The following is a 21572-nucleotide window of genomic DNA, read 5'->3' on the forward strand; positions in this document are numbered from 1 at the left end:
GGAAGGGGAGCCCATCTCTGTAGCTGTACTGGGGAAGGGGAGCATCTCTGTAGCTGTACTGGGGAAGGGGAGCATCTCTGTAGCTGTACTGGGGAAGGGGAGCATCTCTGTAGCTGTACTGGGGAAGGGGAGCCCATCTCTGTAGCTGTACTGGGGAAGGGGAGCATCTCTGTAGCTGTACTGGGGAAGGGGAGCCATCTCTGTAGCTGTACTGGGGAAGGGGAGCCCATCTCTGTAGCTGTACTGGGGAAGGGGAGCATCTCTGTAGCTGTACTGGGGAAGGGGAGCATCTCTGTAGCTGTACTGGGGAAGGGGAGCCCATCTCTGTAGCTGTACTGGGGAAGGGGAGCATCTCTGTAGCTGTACTGGGGAAGGGGAGCCATCTCTGTAGCTGTACTGGGGAAGGGGAGCCATCTCTGTAGCTGTACTGGGGAAGGGGAGCCCATCTCTGTAGCTGTACTGGGGAAGGGGAGCCATCTCTGTAGCTGTACTGGGGAAGGGGAGCCATCTCTGTAGCTGTACTGGGGAAGGGGAGCCATCTCTGTAGCTGTACTGGGGAAGGGGAGCCCATCTCTGTAGCTGTACTGGGGAAGGGGAGCCATCTCTGTAGCTGTACTGGGGAAGGGGAGCCATCTCTGTAGCTGTACTGGGGAAGGGGAGCCATCTCTGTAGCTGTACTGGGGAAGGGGAGCCATCTCTGTAGCTGTATTGGGGAAGGGGAGCCATCTCTGTAGCTGTACTGGGGAAGGGGAGCCATCTCTGTAGCTGTACTGGGGAAGGGGAGCCATCTCTGTAGCTGTATTGGGGAAGGGGAGCCATCTCTGTAGCTGTACTGGGGAAGGGGAGCCATCTCTGTAGCTGTACTGGGGAAGGGGAGCCCTTGATTGCCTGAAAATGAGTGCTTCCAAACTCTGATGTAAACATGGTCTGCAAATGGTCAATTCTGGTCAAGCAGAGTCAAGAGTGCTGACTATGGCTGATATATTTGATTGTGATATTGTCATTGTAATTGGTCCTCACTAATGCTCATACTAAGACGGCACAATTTCCATCAACATGTTACTATAGAGCGTCGCAGTCCCTCCCCCTTTCAGAACGACGAGTGGCCCAGGAAATGAATCCCAATGCATTTCAGAAAGTATTTATTTAAAGACCTTTTAAGCGTCGTATGAAGCCAACTCTTGTCGTGACAAATCATGACAACACACACAATATTTTGGACCAAACAAATAATTACAAAGAAGAAAAACAACAACAAAAAGTGTTGTAACCTGCCGTTTTTTTCTACTTTCTAATTCTTTGTTTGGCCCGAAAATATTGTGTGTGTTGTCATGATTTGTCACGACAAGAGTTGGCTTCGTACGACGCTTAAAAGGTCTTTAAATAAATACGTTAAGAAATGCCTATGGGAAAATGAATTGGGATTCATTTCCTGGGCCACTCGTTGTTCTGAAAGGGGGAGGGACTGCGACGCTCTATACTCAATCAACTTAACCCATTTTGGGCGGGAACCCCTTTTGGTGTTCGCATTATGTTATGTTTAGCTATTGAAAAATAGCAGATCTACAAGCTCATAGCACGCCACCGAGTGTCGCGCTACGAGCTTGTAGGTCTGCTATTGCCTGGGGGATAGTGTGTGTTTGCCTGGGGGACAGTGTGTCTGGCAAACATCCCTTTGGTGTCGCTCAAGGGAGTAATTGCCTCCCCTATACTGCTCTCTCTATATATGCTCCCCTTGGGAGACACCATCAGGAAACACAACGTCAATTTCCACTCATATGCAGATGATACACAATATTCTACACATCCGTAGAACCACACAACACAGATGCAGTGACCCCCACTCAACTCCTGCCTCACTGATATAACTGACTGCAGGAAGAACGCAAACGTACTAATATCAAAGGAAAACAAAACAGAGGTGCTACAGGTAGGCCCAAAGACGAGAAGGGATGAACTTCTGAACGCATCACGGGGACAGTAACCAGCCCGTCGGAGTCCTACTTGACTCAGATCTCGACATCACATCCCAAATCAAGAAAACAATCAAAAGGGCATTGTCCATTCATTGTCAGTCAATGGCATTTTAATGTTTGTGTAGGACAAAGTTTGTGCACACACACACAAGAAGCTGGACATAGTAAAAATCACACCTGTGTGAAGTGAGGGGCGTTCTTATCATCATACCTCATCAGTGGTCACCAGACATCAAGTCCTCAAGCCCAATCCGGGCTTTTTATCCTCAATCCTCAGCCAAATCAAATCATCGCAATGGGGTACACATGACAACCACAGAAAGCTGGGCATTTGATTTCTATCCTGCCTGTGACGCACTTTGAACTGCAACTCTGTATGAGAGGTGCTATACAAATAAAGTTCATTATTGCCTATAGCAATCTGCTAATCACACTAATAATACAAAATAAATCACACCCGTGTGAAGTGAGGGGCGCTCTTATCATCGTCGTACATCCTCATGACGTAACATGTCCATTTGCTCAGACACATATGACGTACATTGTCCATTCATTGTCAATGGGAATTTAGGACAAAAACCAGGAGTTTTACACAAATCTCTTTATCCCATTTTGGGGCGGGAACCCCTTTTGGTGTTAGCATTATGTTATGCTTTAGCTATTGAAAAATAGCAGATCTACAAGCTCATAGCCTGTAGGTCTGCTATTTTAGAAAAATCGAAGAACCACTGACATAGAAACATAGCTTTTTCAGAAAGCTGTCAGGATGTAGAAGACATTTTTAGAATCTGATCTCAGGTCAGAATGGGTTATTGTCTATGAGGCCGCGTTTTCTTAAATAAGCAGCGTTGAAAAACAAACATTAGAGCTGTATATAGGACGGGCTAGCGCCCCTCAGAAATAGCCGATTTGCTCGTTAACTGCTGTACTTTGCACACATTTGACAGAGCAACATGCACTTGTAACTGAGTAATATTTGACCAGGAGTACCTCTACTGTGACTCAAGTACTTTCTCCGCCACAGGGCAGGACACAGCGTGCGCTTTCTCTCCTATAACAGAGGTGATATAGAAAAAAAGGAAAAAGGAAAAAAAGGAAAAAGTCCAAGTCCTCCAGAGGCTCGGGGGGGCAAAGGCACAGAAGCAGCAGGTGTAAAATTAGCAGGGGCAGGGGAGGCAGAGGAGAGGAGAGGAGAGGAGGGGAGGGAGAGGAGAGGAGAGGAGAGGAGAGGAGAGGAGAGGAGGGGAGAGGAGAGGAGAGGAGAGGAGAGGAGAGGAGAGGAGAGGAGAGGAGAGGAGAGGAGAGGAGAGGAGAGGAGAGGAGAGGAGAGGAGAGGAGAGGAGAGGAGAGGAGAGGAGAGGAGAGGAGAGGAGAGGAGAGGAGAGGAGAGGAGCAGCTATAATAGGCACAGCAAAATACGAACCCTGACCCCTCCCTCCTAACAGCAGTGACCTTGGGCAGTGACCTTGGGCAGTGACCTTGGGCCGGTGAATGAGGAGATTGATGACGTCCACTTTGCTTAATGAGCTCATGAAAGAACCCACCCCCCGCCCCCGTCTCTCTCTCTCTCTCTCTCTCTCCCATCCTCCATTATGAGGCAGATAGTCCCTTTGCTTCAGGTAGAAATTCAAACATCATTGGTTCTCAACGTGGGCTCCACGGACCACCAAGGGTCCAAATGGACACGTATGGGTCTTTGACACTTGAGAGCAGGAGGGGCGAGATCATTTCGCGACAACACATACGTTGTGACCTATAGCTATGCGTCGCGACTTAGGTCGCTGGTCGCAAAATGATCTCACTATCTCTCCTTGAGAGAGTGCAAATATAGAACCACATTGAGCCTTATGGGTCAGCAACCATAGAGTGTTCAAATGGGAAGCAAAGGGTGTGTCCGTGGGCTAATGCATATCAAACTGGGGACGCTTGAAATTAAAAAGGTTGGGAATTATTTCACTAAACTACAGTATACTGGAACACCAATCTAGACTAGAACACTGTCAAATCATGTGAAGATGTAACTCAGAGAGTGTACAAATGGACCCTTATCCCATTCTGACCGGGCACCCATTTTGGTGTTGGCATCATGTTATGCTTTAGCTATTGAAAAATAGCAGATCTACAAGCTCATATCGCGCCACCGGGTGGCGCGATACGAGCTTGTAGGTCTGCTATATCTGTTATACAGGTCCATGTATGTTGTATACCATGTACAAAAACCATGGCTTCGATTCCAGCATTCTAACATTCCAGGAAGAGTATTATAAGGCTGCCGTTTCTATTGGCTTGGAATCCCCATCGATGATGTCACTGGCAGCCAGGTTTCTGAAGACGCAGGGTGAGGAGACACAGTATATATATATATGCCATCGTATAATGAGCATCTGGTGGGGATCAATTATAGTGCAGTATATGAGGTTGAAAATGAGTGAAGTGCTCCTTTAACCCATTTAGACCCGAGTTAAAAACATTCACTTTGAAAGAATATATATTCAAAGATTTGCACCACATTTTTACGATTTTTCAAAAATAGCTGACCTACAAGCTCGTAGCGCGCGCGCCACGGTGGCGCGCGCCACGGTGGCGCCACGGTGGCGCGCGCCACGGTGGCCACTCGGTGGCACTATGATATATTTGTGCAACAATTTTCACCTATAATAACATGAGTATAATACACTAGGTTGAAGTGGTTAGCCCCCCCCCCCCCCCCCCCACTGCCTGGCCACCACACATCTAATTACGACTGGACTGAACATGAAATTTCCTTCCATCTATACCTCTAAAAATAGAAGCAGCATGGTGGGTCGTTAAAGATAGGTTGATGTGTGTGCGTGTGCGCGTGTGCGCGTGTGTGCGTGTGTGTGTGTGTGTGTGTGTGCTTAAGTACCAGCGTCTTAAGGATGCTATTATACAGCTTGGCTACAAATGTAAACTACTTTCCATATTTGGAAGCCTCGGTAATGTCCACAAATCAGTCGTGAGGGGCCTGCAGATTGCAGGCATGCCCAAGCCGAGAGCTGATCAGGCATCGGCAACATTCTGTTCAGTGTCTGTGCAATAATTGGCAGTCGCCATATATGGAGAAGGCGATGCTTTCTGTACCCGTGATTTGTATCCTGAAGCACTTGTTGTAGAGCTTTTTTCAAGTTTGCGCATCCACTATTGTGTTCAAGAAATGTCTTGTAAAATATGAATGCAAATAAAGATACAAATTAAATGTATGTGTACTGTGCATGCAATGTAAAGGGGTCTATGTGTGTTGTGTGGACTGTACTGCTACTACTACTACAAGACACTGACCTACCAACTGAGGAGAGCTTTTCAAAATGATTGCCAAATGTGTTCTTTATTGTTAATGTTAACATCCTCAAATTACACAAATGCTCACACAAGTAGATATTTACGATGATACATATAAAGTGTGTGTATATCAGGGGGGCAGTCAGACAGATATTTTGTGAAGCCACTAAGGAAATCGGGATTTCCTGAAAGTTCATATAATGGCCTGTTGTGGCGCTGTCATTGGGCCCAAAAAACCCCATAGCTCCATAGAGGTCCATTTGGGCCCAACTTCACCTAGACTGTATTACCTTAATAAACATGGTCATGAATACTTTCTGCTTCCAGTCACTAGTTTAAAGTCTCATTTCTAATGTCATAATATTCTTTTTGGAAAATTATGGTCCCATTTATTAAAAAGAATACCATAAAGTCGCGTATGTTCTGAGGGGCGTGGCTACCGTTACAGTCTATGAACGGGATCCCACTCGAGTCAAAATAAAAACCAACGAAGAAGAAGGGGGGAAGTCCCGCCTCGTTGTCTGGGCCAGCCAATGGCTCAGCTGGACCCAAACGGATCTAGAAAGATGGCGATTTACAATACAAGGACTGACTGGCTTCATTTTACGTCCATATCAGACCCAGAGAACGCTTTGTCCATATTTTTTTTACAGTCTATGGTGTATATATATATCACGAACGCACTCACTCACTCACTCACTCACTCACTCACTCACTCACTCACTCACTCACTCACTCACTCACTCACTCACTCACTCACTCACTCACTCACTCACTCACTCACTCACTCACTCACTCACTCACTCACTCACTCACTCACTCACTCACTCACTCACTCCCTCCCTCCCTCCCTCCCTCCCTCCCTCCCTCCCTCCCTCCCTCCCTCCCTCGCACGCACGCACGCACGCACGCACGCACGCACGCACGCACGCACGCACGCACGCACGCACGCACACGGGAAACTCAACAAGTGCTTCAGGATACATATCACGGGTCTAGGAAGCATTGCCTACTACCTACATGGCGACTGCCAATAATCACAGACACTGAACAGAATATTGCCGATGCCTTAGCAGCTCTCGGCTTGGGCATTCCTGCAATCTGCAGGCCCCTCACAGCTGATGTATGGACATTGCAGAGGCTTCCAAATATGAACACAAGAAGTTTACATTTGTAACCAAGCTGGAAAATAGCATCCTTAAGACGTTGGTACTTGGTACCTTGGTAAGGAATGCCTCTTCCAGACTGTGGTTAAATGTACATTACACTTCCAAACTGGTCACTTCTCTACTGTCCAAATCAACAACAACAACAACAACAACATCTGGTGTATTAGCTGTGACATGTGAAAAGGCAACATTTTCTTTATTGTACATCAACATGGAGGTTGAAACACATTTTGGCAGATGATGAAACGTACTGTATGAACTTATGTCCTTAGGTCAACAATTCTGTCGTGCCTAGCAATGTACATTCACCAGTACCCAGTCAGTACCCTGTCTGTACCCTCATGTACCCTCATGTAGCAGTCAGTACCCAGTCAGTATCCTGTCAGTACCCAGTCAGTACCCTGTCTGTACCCTCATGTACCCTCATGTAGCAGTCAGTACCCAGTCAGTACCCAGTCAGTACCCAGTCAGTACCCTGTCTGTACCCTCATGTAGCAGTCAGTACCCAGTCAGTACCCTGTCTGTACCCTCATGTAGCAGTCAGTACCCAGTCAGTACCCAGTCAGTACCCTGTCTGTACCCTCATGTAGCAGTCAGTACCCAGTCAGTACCCAGTCAGTACCCTGTCTGTACCCTCATGTACCCTCATGTAGCAGTCAGTACCCAGTCAGTACCCAGTCAGTACCCTGTCTGTACCCTCATGTAGCAGTCAGTACCCAGTCAGTACCCTGTCTGTACCCTCATGTAGCAGTCAGTACCCAGTCAGTACCCAGTCAGTACCCTGTCTGTACCCTCATGTAGCAGTCAGTACCCAGTCAGTACCCTGTCTGTACCCTCATGTAGCAGTCAGTACCCAGTCAGTATCCTGTCTGTACCCTCATGTACCCTCATGTAGCAGTCAGTACCCAGTCAGTACCCTGTCTGTACCCTCATGTACCCTCATGTAGCAGTCAGTACCCAGTCAGTATCCTGTCTGTACCCTCATGTACCCTCATGTAGCAGTCAGTACCCAGTCAGTACCCTGTCTGTACCCTCATGTACCCTCATGTAGCAGTCAGTACCCAGTCAGTACCCTGTCTGTACCCTCATGTAGCAGTCAGTACCCAGTCAGTACCCTGTCTGTACCCTCATGTAGCAGTCAGTACCCAGTCAGTACCCAGTCAGTACCCTGTCTGTACCCTCATGTACCCTCATGTAGCAGTCAGTACCCAGTCAGTACCCTGTCTGTACCCTCATGTAGCAGTCAGTACCCAGTCAGTACCCAGTCAGTACCCTGTCTGTACCCTCATGTAGCAGTCAGTACCCAGTCAGTGTCCTGTCTGTACCCTCATGTACCCTCATGTAGCAGTCAGTACCCAGTCAGTACCCTGTCTGTACCCTCATGTAGCAGTCAGTACCCAGTCAGTATCCTGTCTGTACCCTCATGTAGCAGTCAGTACCCAGTCAGTACCCAGTCTGTACCCTCATGTACCCTCATGTAGCAGTCAGTACCCAGTCAGTGTCCTGTCTGTACCCTCATGTACCCTCATGTAGCAGTCAGTACCCAGTCAGTACCCTGTCAGTACCCAGTCAGTACCCAGTCAGTACCCAGTCAGTACCCAGTCAGTGTCCTGTCTGTACCCTCATGTAGCAGTCAGTACCCAGTCAGTGTCCTGTCTGTACCCTCATGTACCCTCATGTAGCAGTCAGTACCCAGTCAGTATCCTGTCTGTACCCTCATGTACCCTCATGTACCCTCATGTAGCAGTCAGTACCCAGTCAGTACCCTGTCTGTACCCTCATGTAGCAGTCAGTACCCAGTCAGTACCCTGTCTGTACCCTCATGTACCCTCATGTAGCAGTCAGTACCCAGTCAGTACCCTGTCTGTACCCTCATGTAGCAGTCAGTACCCAGTCAGTACCCTGTCTGTACCCTCATGTACCCTCATGTAGCAGTCAGTACCCAGTCAGTACCCTGTCAGTATCCTGTCTGTACCCTCATGTACCCTCATGTAGCAGTCAGTACCCAGTCAGTACCCTGTCTGTACCCTCATGTAGCAGTCAGTACCCAGTCAGTACCCAGTCAGTACCCAGTCAGTGTCCTGTCTGTACCCTCATGTACCCTCATGTACCCTCATGTAGCAGTCAGTACCCAGTCAGTACCCAGTCAGTACCCAGTCAGTACCCAGTCAGTATCCTGTCTGTACCCTCATGTAGCAGTCAGTACCCAGTCAGTACCCAGTCAGTACCCAGTCAGTGTCCTGTCTGTACCCTCATGTACCCTCATGTACCCTCATGTAGCAGTCAGTACCCTGTCTGTACCCAGTCAGTACCCAGTCAGTACCCTGTCTGTACCCTCATGTACCCTCATGTAGCAGTCAGTACCCAGTCAGTACCCTCATGTACCCTCATGTAGCAGTCAGTACCCAGTCAGTATCCTGTCTGTACCCTCATGTACCCTCATGTAGCAGTCAGTACCCAGTCAGTACCCAGTCAGTACCCAGTCAGTACCCTGTCTGTACCCTCATGTACCCTCATGTAGCAGTCAGTACCCAGTCAGTACCCAGTCAGTACCCTGTCTGTACCCTCATGTACCCTCATGTAGCAGTCAGTACCCAGTCAGTACCCAGTCAGTACCCTCATGTACCCTCATGTAGCAGTCAGTACCCAGTCAGTATCCTGTCTGTACCCTCATGTACCCTCATGTAGCAGTCAGTACCCAGTCAGTACCCAGTCAGTACCCAGTCAGTACCCAGTCAGTACCCTGTCTGTACCCTCATGTACCCTCATGTAGCAGTCAGTACCCAGTCAGTACCCAGTCAGTACCCTCATGTACCCTCATGTAGCAGTCAGTACCCAGTCAGTACCCTGTCTGTACCCTCATGTACCCTCATGTAGCAGTCAGTACCCAGTCAGTACCCTGTCTGTACCCTCATGTAGCAGTCAGTACCCAGTCAGTACCCTGTCTGTACCCTCATGTACCCTCATGTAGCAGTCAGTACCCAGTCAGTACCCTGTCTGTACCCTCATGTACCCTCATGTAGCAGTCAGAAAGATGCTGCGTTATTTGAAGAGGAAACAATACAGGGAGAAGAACCATATGTAAGGAAACTGTCACAAATTAATACTGTGGACGGTGGATGGATCAACGCAGCATCCTGCTGTTGGTAAGATATTAAGATCCATAAAAAGATATCACACACCGGGGGTGTTACCCTATAACACCCCACACTGACAACTTCGACCCGCCAGTGAGAAGCTCACAGTGGGCAAGTTGATGCTGTGCATTGATCAGCCCTATGTGTCAGTGAAGATTAAACCAGACACCCAAATCACATCCATAAATCTGTGGAGTTTTCAGTGCCACACACGCAGATGTGTGCATCCGTAAACCGTTACCTACTAATTACCTAAATATTCTGTATTGTGATTGTGCTTTTATTGAAATATTAACTTGGATTTATTTTTTTATTCAGATTGTCACTACTTTGCATATATTCAGAAATGAAACTGCATGGCGACCCCTCCAAACATTTTGGTTTCCCTTCTGGGGCAGATCTAAAGATTCTGAAGAAAGCATTTACTTCAAGGATTAATGCAATAATAATAATCAAGGATTATTATGATACCTTGATACCTATTATGATTCCTTGCCGCTTTCAAAAGCAATGCTTTAAATACATTAACTGTTGTGTTTTCTGCCCTCACGAGTGCGAATGGTTTAGAATGACATCAAAATCATCGAAAATAAATAAACATATAAATCGGGACTGTATACATTCACTTTGGAACGGTTCAAATTGTATTTTGGGGCGGTTTCCGGGACGTTGGTGAAAAAGGTTAGTCTGGAGCCCTGGATAATTGATGTTCTAATCTACACCAATAGCGGTAGCCCTTACTGAGATCAAACAGTTGGTTCTCAGAAATGGCTACAGCAGTGGCGTGCACAGATAGACACTAGGGGGTGCTAGAGCACCACCTGCCCTTTTGGCAATTTTGCTCTTAAAAAAAAAAAGTTCTCTTTTTAATTTGTAGTGTGTGGACCATGCGGTGACATTGATCAAATCTTGATAAAAAAACGCTTCTACTATATTATTTAGGCCCCCACAATCTAAAGCTATGTTTCTATGTCAAGTGGTTCTTCGATAAAAAAAAAATAGCAGACCTACAAGCTCGTAGCGCGACCACTCGGTGGCGCGCTATGAGCTTGTAGATCTGCTATTTTTCAATAGCTAAAGCACCAAAATGGGTTCCCAACTTCCCGCCCCAAAATGCACTGCACAAGGTGCCCTTATTTTCACTTGAGCACCTGCCCCTCTAAATGTCTGTGCACGCCACTGGGCTACAGTGTCCCAGTCAGGTGGAACCCAGTGTAGGGAGATACTCGCCCTCTCTTGCCAAGGCACTTTTCATGTCTACAAACGGACTGTCTTGTCATCATTATTTAGCATGTGTATCAAGTGAGCCAGCCTTGTGGCGTTATACAGTTTGGAACGCCAAACCCACCCTCCTGTTTGGACTGGAAAATAATGTCTCTGGTTCTGGTGCTGTGGGTGTTCAGTCCTGTTTGGACTGGAAAATAATGTCTCTGGTTCTGGTGCTGTGGGTGTTCAGTCCTGTTTGGACTGGAAAATAATGTCTCTGGTTCTGGTGCTGTGGGTGTTCAGTCCCAAACACTTTACAAAGTAAACTATTTTCTCATTGAGTTCACTAAGTGATTTGCATTGATTGATTGATTGATTGATTGATTGATTGATTGATTAACAGTTTGCAGCATTACAGTACATTTCAAGCAAAACTCAATACAAAAACTGTTAACTGTGAGTGGACGACACCATAAAAGCATTACACTTGTTTACAAGAAGGCCCACCGTTTTCAATTCATCAAAACATTTAGAGGTACAAATACTTCTGTATAGCCAAAAACAGGAAAGCATAGAGGCAAAAAGGGAAAAAACATAGGCCCTCATTTATCAACGCTGTGTACACCCATATTTGGGTGTACACCGCATTGAAAAATGAGGGCCATAGGGTGAGGGGAAAATGGGGTGGGTGAAGGGGATTCATATTTTACGGGGACAGTTTGGAATTGCAGCCGTCCGTAGGTGCCCTTTGAGAGTGGTTTTGAAGGAGTCAATGGATTTGCATGTCTTAATGACTGTTGGAAGGGCGTTCCACATTTTGGACATTGCTAGGTGAAGGTTGGAGAAAAGGTCGTGAATTCTAGACAGGGCAACCTGCCTAATAGTGGTGAAGCAGCGATCCGGTTCAGCCTGGCTGTAAACTCAGTTGTGATGTAAAGTCAACCTGTTCTGTCCATTCACAGTTTTGCTTCCGATCCAATTCCGATCGTTTGATTTTGAGTATTTTCCCCAATCCGATATTTATATATTTTCTATAGAAGACTTATGCCATATCACAATAGTACAATATCCAAAATCACAGACAATGATATCAAGTCTAAAACTGAGGTGACGGTAAACTGTAGGATTTGGTCAGCCATAGATTTGTACCAGTGGTCGTCACGGTTGTCACCTACAGTACGTCTCTGGTGAAGAACAGCACACTTAAAGAGGGTTTTGCTTCTGAACACAGACACGCACACACACACGCACATGCACGCATACATACACACACACACACACACACACACACACACACACACACACACACACACAGACACAGGCCTTCAAGCATCCCTGAGTGCTACGTACCCTTGAGCTATTCAAACATCACGTCATTCGTTGATGATAAGATAAAAGGTCGTCATGGAAACAAGATATTTTTCAGACATGGTGGAAAATGAGAGTGTGGTGGGGGGTGTGTGTGTGGGGGGGGGGGGGGGGGGGGGGGTGAGAGAGCATGTGAGAAACATAGTGTGTGTATGTGTGTGTGTGTGTGTGTGTATATGTGTGTGTGTGTGTGTGTGTGTGTGTGTGTGTGTGTGTGTGTGTGTGTGTGTGTGTGTGTGTGTGTGTGTGTGTGTGTGTGCGAGAGAGAGAGAGAGAGAGAGAGCGAGAGAGAGGGTGGGTGGGTGGGTGACAGTTGACAGAAGGATCCTAAAAGTGTGATGGAGACCAAAATGTGAGAATCGCTGAGGCAGCCAGAATGCCTGTGGTGCGGTGGCAGGCTGTAGCATGTGCTCATGGGAAATCACCTGACCCCAGCATGTTTTTTGTGAGGGTATACCTACCCTAGGGGACACGGGGAGAACATGCCAACTCCACACAGAAGGGACCTTTCGCCAACCCCGCCTAGGGTATGGGCACTGATGACGCGGAGGAGAGAACACGTCCCCAGCGCCCACAGCGTCCCGAGCGGGAATCGAACCCAGGACCTTCTAACTGTGAGGCGAACCGCACTACCGACTGCGCCACCGTGTCTGCATCTTCTATTTTTTTACATTCAGGAAAAGCGTTGAAAGTATGACAACTACTGATTTAGAAGGCATTTGTAGAATCTTCCTCACCCATTCTGGGCGGGAACCCCTTTTGGTGTTAGCATTATGTTATGCTTTAGCCATTGAAAAATAGCAGATCTACAAGCTAATAGCGCGCCACCGAGTGGCGCGGTACGAGCTTGTAGGTCTGCTATTTTTGAAAAAGTTTTTCTGAAAACTGTCAGGATGTAGAAGACATTTTTAGAATCTGATCTCAGGTCAAAATGGGTTAATGGGTTAAATATATATCCATTTGTTATTGTTTGACTTTGTTTTTATCTGTAAATCCAGCCTTCTGGGGCCTTACCTGGTGCGGTGCAGTTCTTCTCCTCTCTCCCCCCCTCCTCCTCCTCCTCCATGCTACTGTTGTCGGCCTCCTGCAGGAGCCTCCTTCCTCCCCAGCTCTGCCCGCCCAGCGCCGACTGACCCGAGGTCAGGTCATAACCTAGGAGGAGACACGCGTTAAGTTTATGACTGACACACACACACACACACACACACACACACTGACCCGAGGTCAGGTCATAACCTAGGAGGAGACACGCGTTAAGTTTATGACTGACACACACACACACACACACACACACACTGACCCGAGGTCAGGTCATAACCTAGGAGGAGACACGCGTTAAGTTTATGACTGACACACACACACACACACACACACACACACACACACACACACACACACAACACACACACACACACACACACACACACACACACACACACACACACACACACACACACACACACACACACCGACTGACCCGAGGTCAGGTCATAACCTAGGAGGAGACACGCGTTACGTTTATGACTGACACACACACACACACACACACACACACACACACACTGACCCGAGGTCAGGTCATAACCTAGGAGGAGACACGCGTTACGTTTATGACTGACACACACACACACACACACTGACCCGAGGTCAGGTCATAACCTAGGAGGAGACACGCGTTATGTTTATGACTGACACACACACACACACACACACACACACACCGACTGACCCGAGGTCAGGTCATAACCTAGGAGGAGACACGCGTTATGTTTATGACGGACACACACACACACACACACACACACACACCGACTGACCCGAGGTCAGGTCATAACCTAGGAGGAGACACGCGTTGTTTATGACTGACACACACACACACACACACACACACACACACACACACACCGACTGACCCGAGGTCAGGTCATAACCTAGTAGGAGACACGCGTTATGTTTATGACGGACACACACACACACACACACACACACACACACACACACACACACACACACCGACAGACGGACAGACCAGGAGTTAAAACATCTAACTATAAATGCACCAAGTCGTGTGTGAGTGGAGGGCTCCTTCTGGCCCCCTCTGTGAATGTTTGGTTTAGTCAACTTGGTCAAGTGGCAGCGTTGGAAAAAACTGTCTTTCAGACTTCTTAACAAAGTAGACAACTATTTGTTGAAATGCAGGGATAAGTGGGAGGCGCCGCACACTGGAGGCACTGTCTAATTGGAAACTGAGCAGACTATTATATGAACTGTATTTGAATTCCCATGAATATACATCGCCTTATTATTTCTATTATTGTTTTTCTTTTCCTTTAATTTTATGTATGTAATAGGCCAGCTCCATATATTATAATGGAGCTGGCCTATTCTGACATAATTCTGACGTCTGCATAGACTCCATATTAGGGCATTGCCTGACAAAGAACTCCATATATGGGCATAAAAGGGACACAGACGGGCGCCCGCTGGCCGAGTGGTCCAGGCGCATGCCACATATAGGCTTTGTGGTCTGACAGCGTGTCACGTGTTCGAGTCCCGTTCATGACGACCTTTGCTGCATGTCTCTCCCCTTCTCTCTCTCTCCCTCTTTACTGTCTATCTTCGCTTCAAACTATCAATAAAGGCATAAAAGCCGAGAACAAATCTTTTAACCCATTCTGACCGGGCACCCATTTTGGTGTTAGCATCATGTTATGCTTTAGCTATTGAAAAATCGAAAAACGACTGACATTTTTTTAAATTTGATCTCAGGTCAGAATGGGTTAATCAGACCAGTGTGTGTCCAGTGGAAACCTCGTATGAATCTGATCTCAGGTCAGAATGGGTTAAAAAAGGGACACAGACATAATATCTGGTTGGGGCATTAATTTCCAACTTCCATCGTTCCAAGTAGGCCAGTGCCTACCGGGCACCGCTGTAGAGGCTCCAACGGGCACCGCTCTAGTATTCTAACCCATTCTGACCTGAGATCAGATTCATACGAGGTTTTCACTGGACACACACACACACTGGTCTGATTAACCCATTCTGACCTGAGATCAGATTCTAAAAATGTCAGTCGTTCTTCGATTATTCAAAAATAGCAGACCTACAAGCTCGTATCACGCCACTTGGTGGCGCGATATGAGCTTGTAGATCTGCTATTTTTCAATAGCTAAAGCATAACATGATGCCGACACCAAAATGGGTGCCCGGTCAGAATGGGCTAAATAAAGAGACAATAATGAAAAGAAAATAGTGACAATGTAGCTGATCTACATGCTAAACAGCACAGGCCCTGGGATGGTGTCTACACAAGAATGCTACGAATGGCACTTGGTGTCACATCACAAGCGAGGACCTCTACCGGGGGGCCCGGGGCCTCCCGCGGGTCACAGACACTGTCAGAGAGAGGGAAGGATGAGGCTGGCGGGGCTTGTCTGTCTCAGACAGGCACATTGGAATTGGTGGCGAGGAAACAGACATTGTGGGAGCCAACACATGGTACATACAGCTAGGACAGGGAAAAGAAGCGCACCACATTATGTAAGACACACTTTGGCGCGACAGAAATAGCCGATGCACAGTTTTGGGCTTGTGGATCGGCTATCAGAATCCATATATCTTTTGGGGAAAGAAATTAGAAAGCCAAGTAAATAGTGTTCAATAAGTGCATTCTCAACCTTGCATCGCCATGTACAACACACAGCAGTTAGAGTGAGTTCTGCATAGGGTTGCCAACCAGTTGGAAATCAATTTCCAGGTTTCCATTATTTTCTAGAAAGATCACACTTGTGTGAAGTGAGCACTGAGGCAGGCGCTCTTATCATTCCAATCAAATCAATCAAACCATGGTACACACAAACACACAACGCTGGGCATAGGAGGGGCTAGCGACCCTCAAAAATAAGGGACGTCCAGAAAAAGATACAATTTCACAATACGTTGTGTATGTATCTATGGTATGTATACAGTTTTTGTATTATTGAGGGCTCCTATACATGGCTTTAATGTTTGTTTTTCAACAATGTTTGTTTAAGAAAACGCCATAGACAATAAAGAGAAATCTAATGTTTGTGAGACGATAAGAGCCCCCCCTCACTTCACATGGGTGTGATTTTTTTTATGTATTAACCACTTGAACCCCCAGCATCCATGTTCTGGATCCATTAGCCACACATTGCAGATATAGCCTACAACTGTTTGAACTTGTACGATGTGCGTCATTGATTGATTCCCAAAAGTAAGTGTCCCTTATCAGTTCTAAGGACTGCTATACAGTAAGGACCGGTTTCTTATATCAAAGGGACAGTTGGCAAAGCCTCAAATTCTGCATCCCAACATTCTGCTTTGCATCTCTCTCTCTCTCTCTCTCTCTCTCTCTCTCTCTCTCTCTCACACACACACTCCTCGTCTCTTGCTGGTGTGAGCAGAGAAAGAGTGAGTCGTGATTAATGTGGCCCTGCGCTAGGCAGCGGTGAGTGCTCCACTTCCAGCGCCGCGCACAACATCAAGCTTCAGCAGAACTTCATTAAGGGGCATCATAAATAATCAACTTCAATTGATATCCCGGCACACTGATGGCACACTGATTAAGAGTTAGCAAAGAGCACAATGGGGACAACGAAAATGCATTAGCACGACATGGTGTCGCCTCGCGTTCTTCTGAATCTGAGCACACGCAGAGTGCAACAATCCTGTTGCATTTCCTAGTAACCAGGATATTCAGTGGGGGGTGGGGGAGAGAGAGAGAGGGGGGCGGGGGGGGGGGATGGAAATTATATACTGATGTGATGATGCACAACAGTAATGAGTGTACATGAATATTCATGCAGACCTTCTGCCCGTGAAATGTGATAAATATGACATCTCTCTTTAGCTGATGCTGACGCAATTTAGCCACAGTGTGCCTCTAGTGGTGATTCAGGGGACAGGGATGGAGAGAGAGAGAGAGAGAGAGAGAGAGAGAGAGAGACAGAGAGAGAGAGACAGAGAGAGAGAGACAGAGACAGACAGATATATGCAGAGAGTCAGTGTGACAGGGAGAGAGAGAGAGAATGGGACAGAGACAGAGATTGTGTCTGAGTGGAGGGATGGTGGACTGCTTTGCGGTAACCCAGGGAAGTGAATACCCTGGGGCATTCTGGCCTGGTTTCACTGCTCTGCAGCGAAAGCACCTGAGCCGTGTATATATACAGGAGCCTCTGCTTCCCTCTGCCAAGAATAGGTTCAGTTAGTTCAGGCTCAAATGAATCCCCCGTCACACAGACCCACAGTATAGACCTGGCTGTGCTTCACTTACTATGGAAGCCCTGGTTGCATTGAAGTCTTTGTGTATGAGGCTTAAAGTCTACTTTGAGTGTACAACTATGAAATGGTGCATTTATATATAGCTCCTTTTATCCAAGGCGCTTTACATAGACTGTGCATTAGATTCACCCAATCACATTCAGACACTGATGTGGGCGGAAACCATGCAAGGCACCAACAACCTGCTCATCTGGAGCAATTAGGGGTTTAGAGTCTTGCTCAAGGACACTTCGACACTGACTCTGGGGGAGCCCACAGGGATCAAACTAGCAGCCACTCTACCCCTGAGCCACTGCCGCCCCAATACACTAAAATGTTATACCGTATTACTTTTCTATAACATTTTACAGATTTAAAAGGTACTTAAATGACTTTGATTTTTACTTCTTAACACAATCTATAGCCTGTGTGACAGGCTTTAATATCTAAAATTAGTAGACCCCACATAAATAAATCACACCCGTGTGAAGTGAGGGGCGCTCTTATCATCGTAAATCATCATACATCATCATCTCATTCCGGCCAATCGCAATTTGCGTCCTCACCGTTGTCATCAATGTTTGTGTTTATATGCATATTTGTGTTTACACGAACACTCAAAATTGTCCATTCATTGTCACTGGCATTTTAATGTTTGTGTAGGACAAAGCACACACAACAAGCTGGACATATAGGAGAGGCTAGCGCCCCTCAAAAAAACTAAAAAAGAGCTCATACCTAGAATAAAGAAGACATGGCCAGCCTAATCCAGTGGTTCTCAAACTATTTCTATGTAAAGGACCACAAATTGATAATAAGCCTAATTAAATTATTCTACATTTTTTTGAAAATAGCCAAATTATGAAATTGGGATAACGTGGTTATACTTAATGTTGATGCCTGGCTAACTATATAACTAATGTTGTTGGGGACCGCCTGGAACCCACTCAATGACGCGGATCTTTGTAGGCTTGCCTCTACTTTTGAGAACCACTGGCCTTAAACCAACGGGAGTCAAAACAAGGAGAATCGTTACAAAGCAGCGCTAAAACAACCTGCTGGGTAAAGCTGCTATATTCATCCTTTCTTTGGTATTCTTTCTCCCTACAGTGGGGCTATAACTAAATCCTCCTCACCTGAATTTTCCGCTAGGTAGGAAAAGCCCTTCACCAGCAGCAGTAAGCCTCCGAACAAACATATCTGGATCAAAACCAACTCTTTTCGCTTTTTCCGTCTAGCTTTGATCTTCTTCTGGTTCAGCATCACAAGTGGTGTCGGCTGATTCCGGAGTCGGATACTGGGTCCAGACATCATCCTCTGTGTCGCCTCCTCCACATCCATGCAGCACGCGGTCCAAAATGAGCAACCTCCTCCTCTTCTTCAGGGAGACCGGGCTCTTCTTTCTCCGTCCCGAAAGCGATTTGAAAAAAAAAAAGTAGTAAAGGGAACGGGTTGTAAAAGTTACAAACCGGCACCGCTGGAATGTTACGAGTGGCGAGATGTTGGCTGGCGCTGGCTGGACGGATTGTTTTCGTTGATGGTGCCAACCAAAGACTGTCTCCTTATGTCATGTTTTATTTATTTTAAAATAAAAAATAAAAAGATGATGTTTTGTTGCAATAGTTTAGGTGGAGAGCGGCTACTGCTCCATGGATGCGTCAGACTCTGAGACTCAGTTCAGTGTCAGCTCACGCGCTACACGAGTTTGGAGAGAGAGAGAGAGAGAGAGAGAGAGAGAGGGGGGGGGGAATCATATTCATAACTGAAAGCTGTCTGATGTTAAAATATTACTGTTACAGCTCAGCGAAAAAGATGCACGCCCTTCTTTCACTTCCCTCTTCTTCTGGGTAGACACTTTGGTGAAACGGCCGCCCTTGATTTCTGCCTGTCACGGCGATTTTTGTTGAAAAGTTCTAATCTAGATACTGATAGTGCCCGCAGTTGCCCACTGCCTAATCGTCGACTTCTACTAGTGTTTATGTTCAGTAACAGCCAGGGGTCTCCCCGTGTCGCCAGATAATAGCCAATGCATTTTCAGGTGGGACACCAATTTCATCCAATCAGAGAACTGCATTTGTCAGCTTCGGTTTTACAGTGTTCTGCAAAGTTTCAACACTTCCTATTTCACTTATCCTGTGTCTATGGTTCATTCCCTCCTGCTTGGATGAAATTGGTATCTCCTGAAACTGTATTTTCGGTTTGGAGACCCCTACTGAACAAACAATATAGCAAAGATTGCATTCTATGATCTGCCGAATGACAATAAAGATAGGCTATCTATTGGAATATAGCTCAGCAATGTTATTGCTTTACACTACAGCAATATCAATATAACCAAATGCTGAATAAAATGTCTTTGACAATTCACCAAGGTAAACACCTGAAATAGAAGTGATATATATATGCAAATTCCTAAAGAAACAAATAAAGTTTGGCAATCATATTAAACATCCTATGAGTAAAGGTTTTCTTCTGACATCCATGATTAGCATCTTGGTTGTCTTTTCCAATGTCACTCACAATGCTATCGGCATAGATTCTACTGTATGTGTCTGGTCCTTCAAAGTAAGGCTACAGATTTAGACCCTTGCTTGTTACCGTGTTTTGTATTCTGACATTAATCCAGTAACCTAAATACATTTTCCTGTACACATTCTCCAATCCCCGAGTTGCTGCATGTGCACCATATTGAAGTGAAACAGTGCTTTGCAGATAATGGGCAATACTTTATTTGCAACCAAGTGCGTTTCTTGATTGTCAAGCTTGAGGTTTTCACATAAATAGCTCTGGAAACTTTCCAGCAAGAATGGAAAAAGTGGTCAGGGCTCCAGGCAACTGGTTTCACTGTGCTTCTTTAACCCTTTGAGGCATACATGGGCCCAATAAGCAGAAGATAAGAAAGGGAGAGTAGAGTGAGGGGAGCGTAGCCAAGCAGCACATTTAGAGAGAATATAACGCCCTGAACAACCTTTCAAACAAGGTTGTTGTTTCCTTTTTTTCTTTTATACGACAGCCGCAACAGCACCATGATGAAGGTCCACATATGGCGAGCAGAGACCCATGTCAATCCAGACGTATAGGTCTAAAGGCTGCCCTGAAACCTGGCCTAGCTTACAGAGGAAACTTGAACTGGCCACGGAGTTACTAAACAAGATGAATTCCCAACGTCTCCGAGGCACACAAAAGAAAAGAAAAGGCCAGGGGAAGGGAGGAAGAGGAAGGAGGGGAGGGGAGGGGGGGGGGGCAACAAATTAAATCCAGTTAAATTGTTTTTCCATAGCCAGTGGGCTTGGCAAGGGACTCGTGCTCACAAGATGTTAAGATACAGTTGTCGAGGACAAACCAGAAATGCCACATAGCTTCAGATGCAGCAGAATGCATGGAATTTAACCCAGTTTCTCATGTCCAACTGACAGAGGGCCTACTCCCACTTTACTGACCTCGCTTGCTTTTGGGCAGTGGTTTTCAAGCGTTTTTGTGCCAAAGGCACACGGATGGGCAAGTCAAAATCTCAAAGCACACCTGTATTCATAGCCAAAATAGCCGATCTACAAGTTCACTTTGCTTTTTTCCAAAACATTTTGAACATAATTTTAAGTTTTCACCGATAATTGTAGCCTACACACCGCAAAATAGGTATGCCATGATGAAATTGGCTGAAATGTTTTGAGCGATGGCACGCCGTCATTTCGTGTGCCCCTATGTCCCTGACAAAGTGGTGCTGTTGAGCTTCACACTGTGCACAGGTGCATGATGGGAAGCTGAGTTTTTAGTGTATGTGTAAGTGTTGCTGTTGAGCATCATAATGAGTACAGTACACTAGTACAGTACAGTAGAGTACAGTACAGTACTCGTACAATACACATACTTGTTACAGTGCACTAGTACAGTACAAGTAGTACAGTACGAGTAGTGCATGAGTTCAGTCCAGGAACTATAACAATTACAGTATAGTTCCACTGCTCAGTTCACACGGTGTGATTTTTATTTATTGATTGTAGGATATAGAATTTCTCTCTCTAGGGTGGTGTAATAGTGTTAATGAAATACTAAGGACATCAGCTGCCCTGAAAGCTCCTTCTTTCACCTACGGATCAATTGCAACCTCCTACAGTTTTTACTTGTGCTCG

General features: G+C 46.2%; 1 protein-coding gene across 1 annotated transcript in view; it reads right to left on the reverse strand.

Annotated features, from left to right (window-relative positions):
• LOC310858439 (sodium/potassium/calcium exchanger 3-like) overlaps positions 1–19208 on the reverse strand; it is a 105028-nt gene extending 85820 nt beyond the window's left edge. Inside the window, exons 1-2 of the mRNA XM_083764547.1 lie at positions 18579–19208; positions 13171–13308 (exon numbers count right to left, since the gene is read on the reverse strand). Of these exons, the coding sequence (XP_083620673.1) occupies positions 13171–13308; positions 18579–18783 (343 nt within the window). The 5' untranslated portion in view covers positions 18784–19208. The remainder of the gene's footprint in view (positions 1–13170; positions 13309–18578) is intronic.
• Positions 19209–21572: the final 2364 nt, after the last annotated feature.

The sequence above is a fragment of the Protomyctophum parallelum genome (genome assembly GCF_964188405.1).
Source record: "Protomyctophum parallelum genome assembly, chromosome: 5".
NCBI lineage: Eukaryota > Metazoa > Chordata > Actinopteri > Myctophiformes > Myctophidae > Protomyctophum > Protomyctophum parallelum.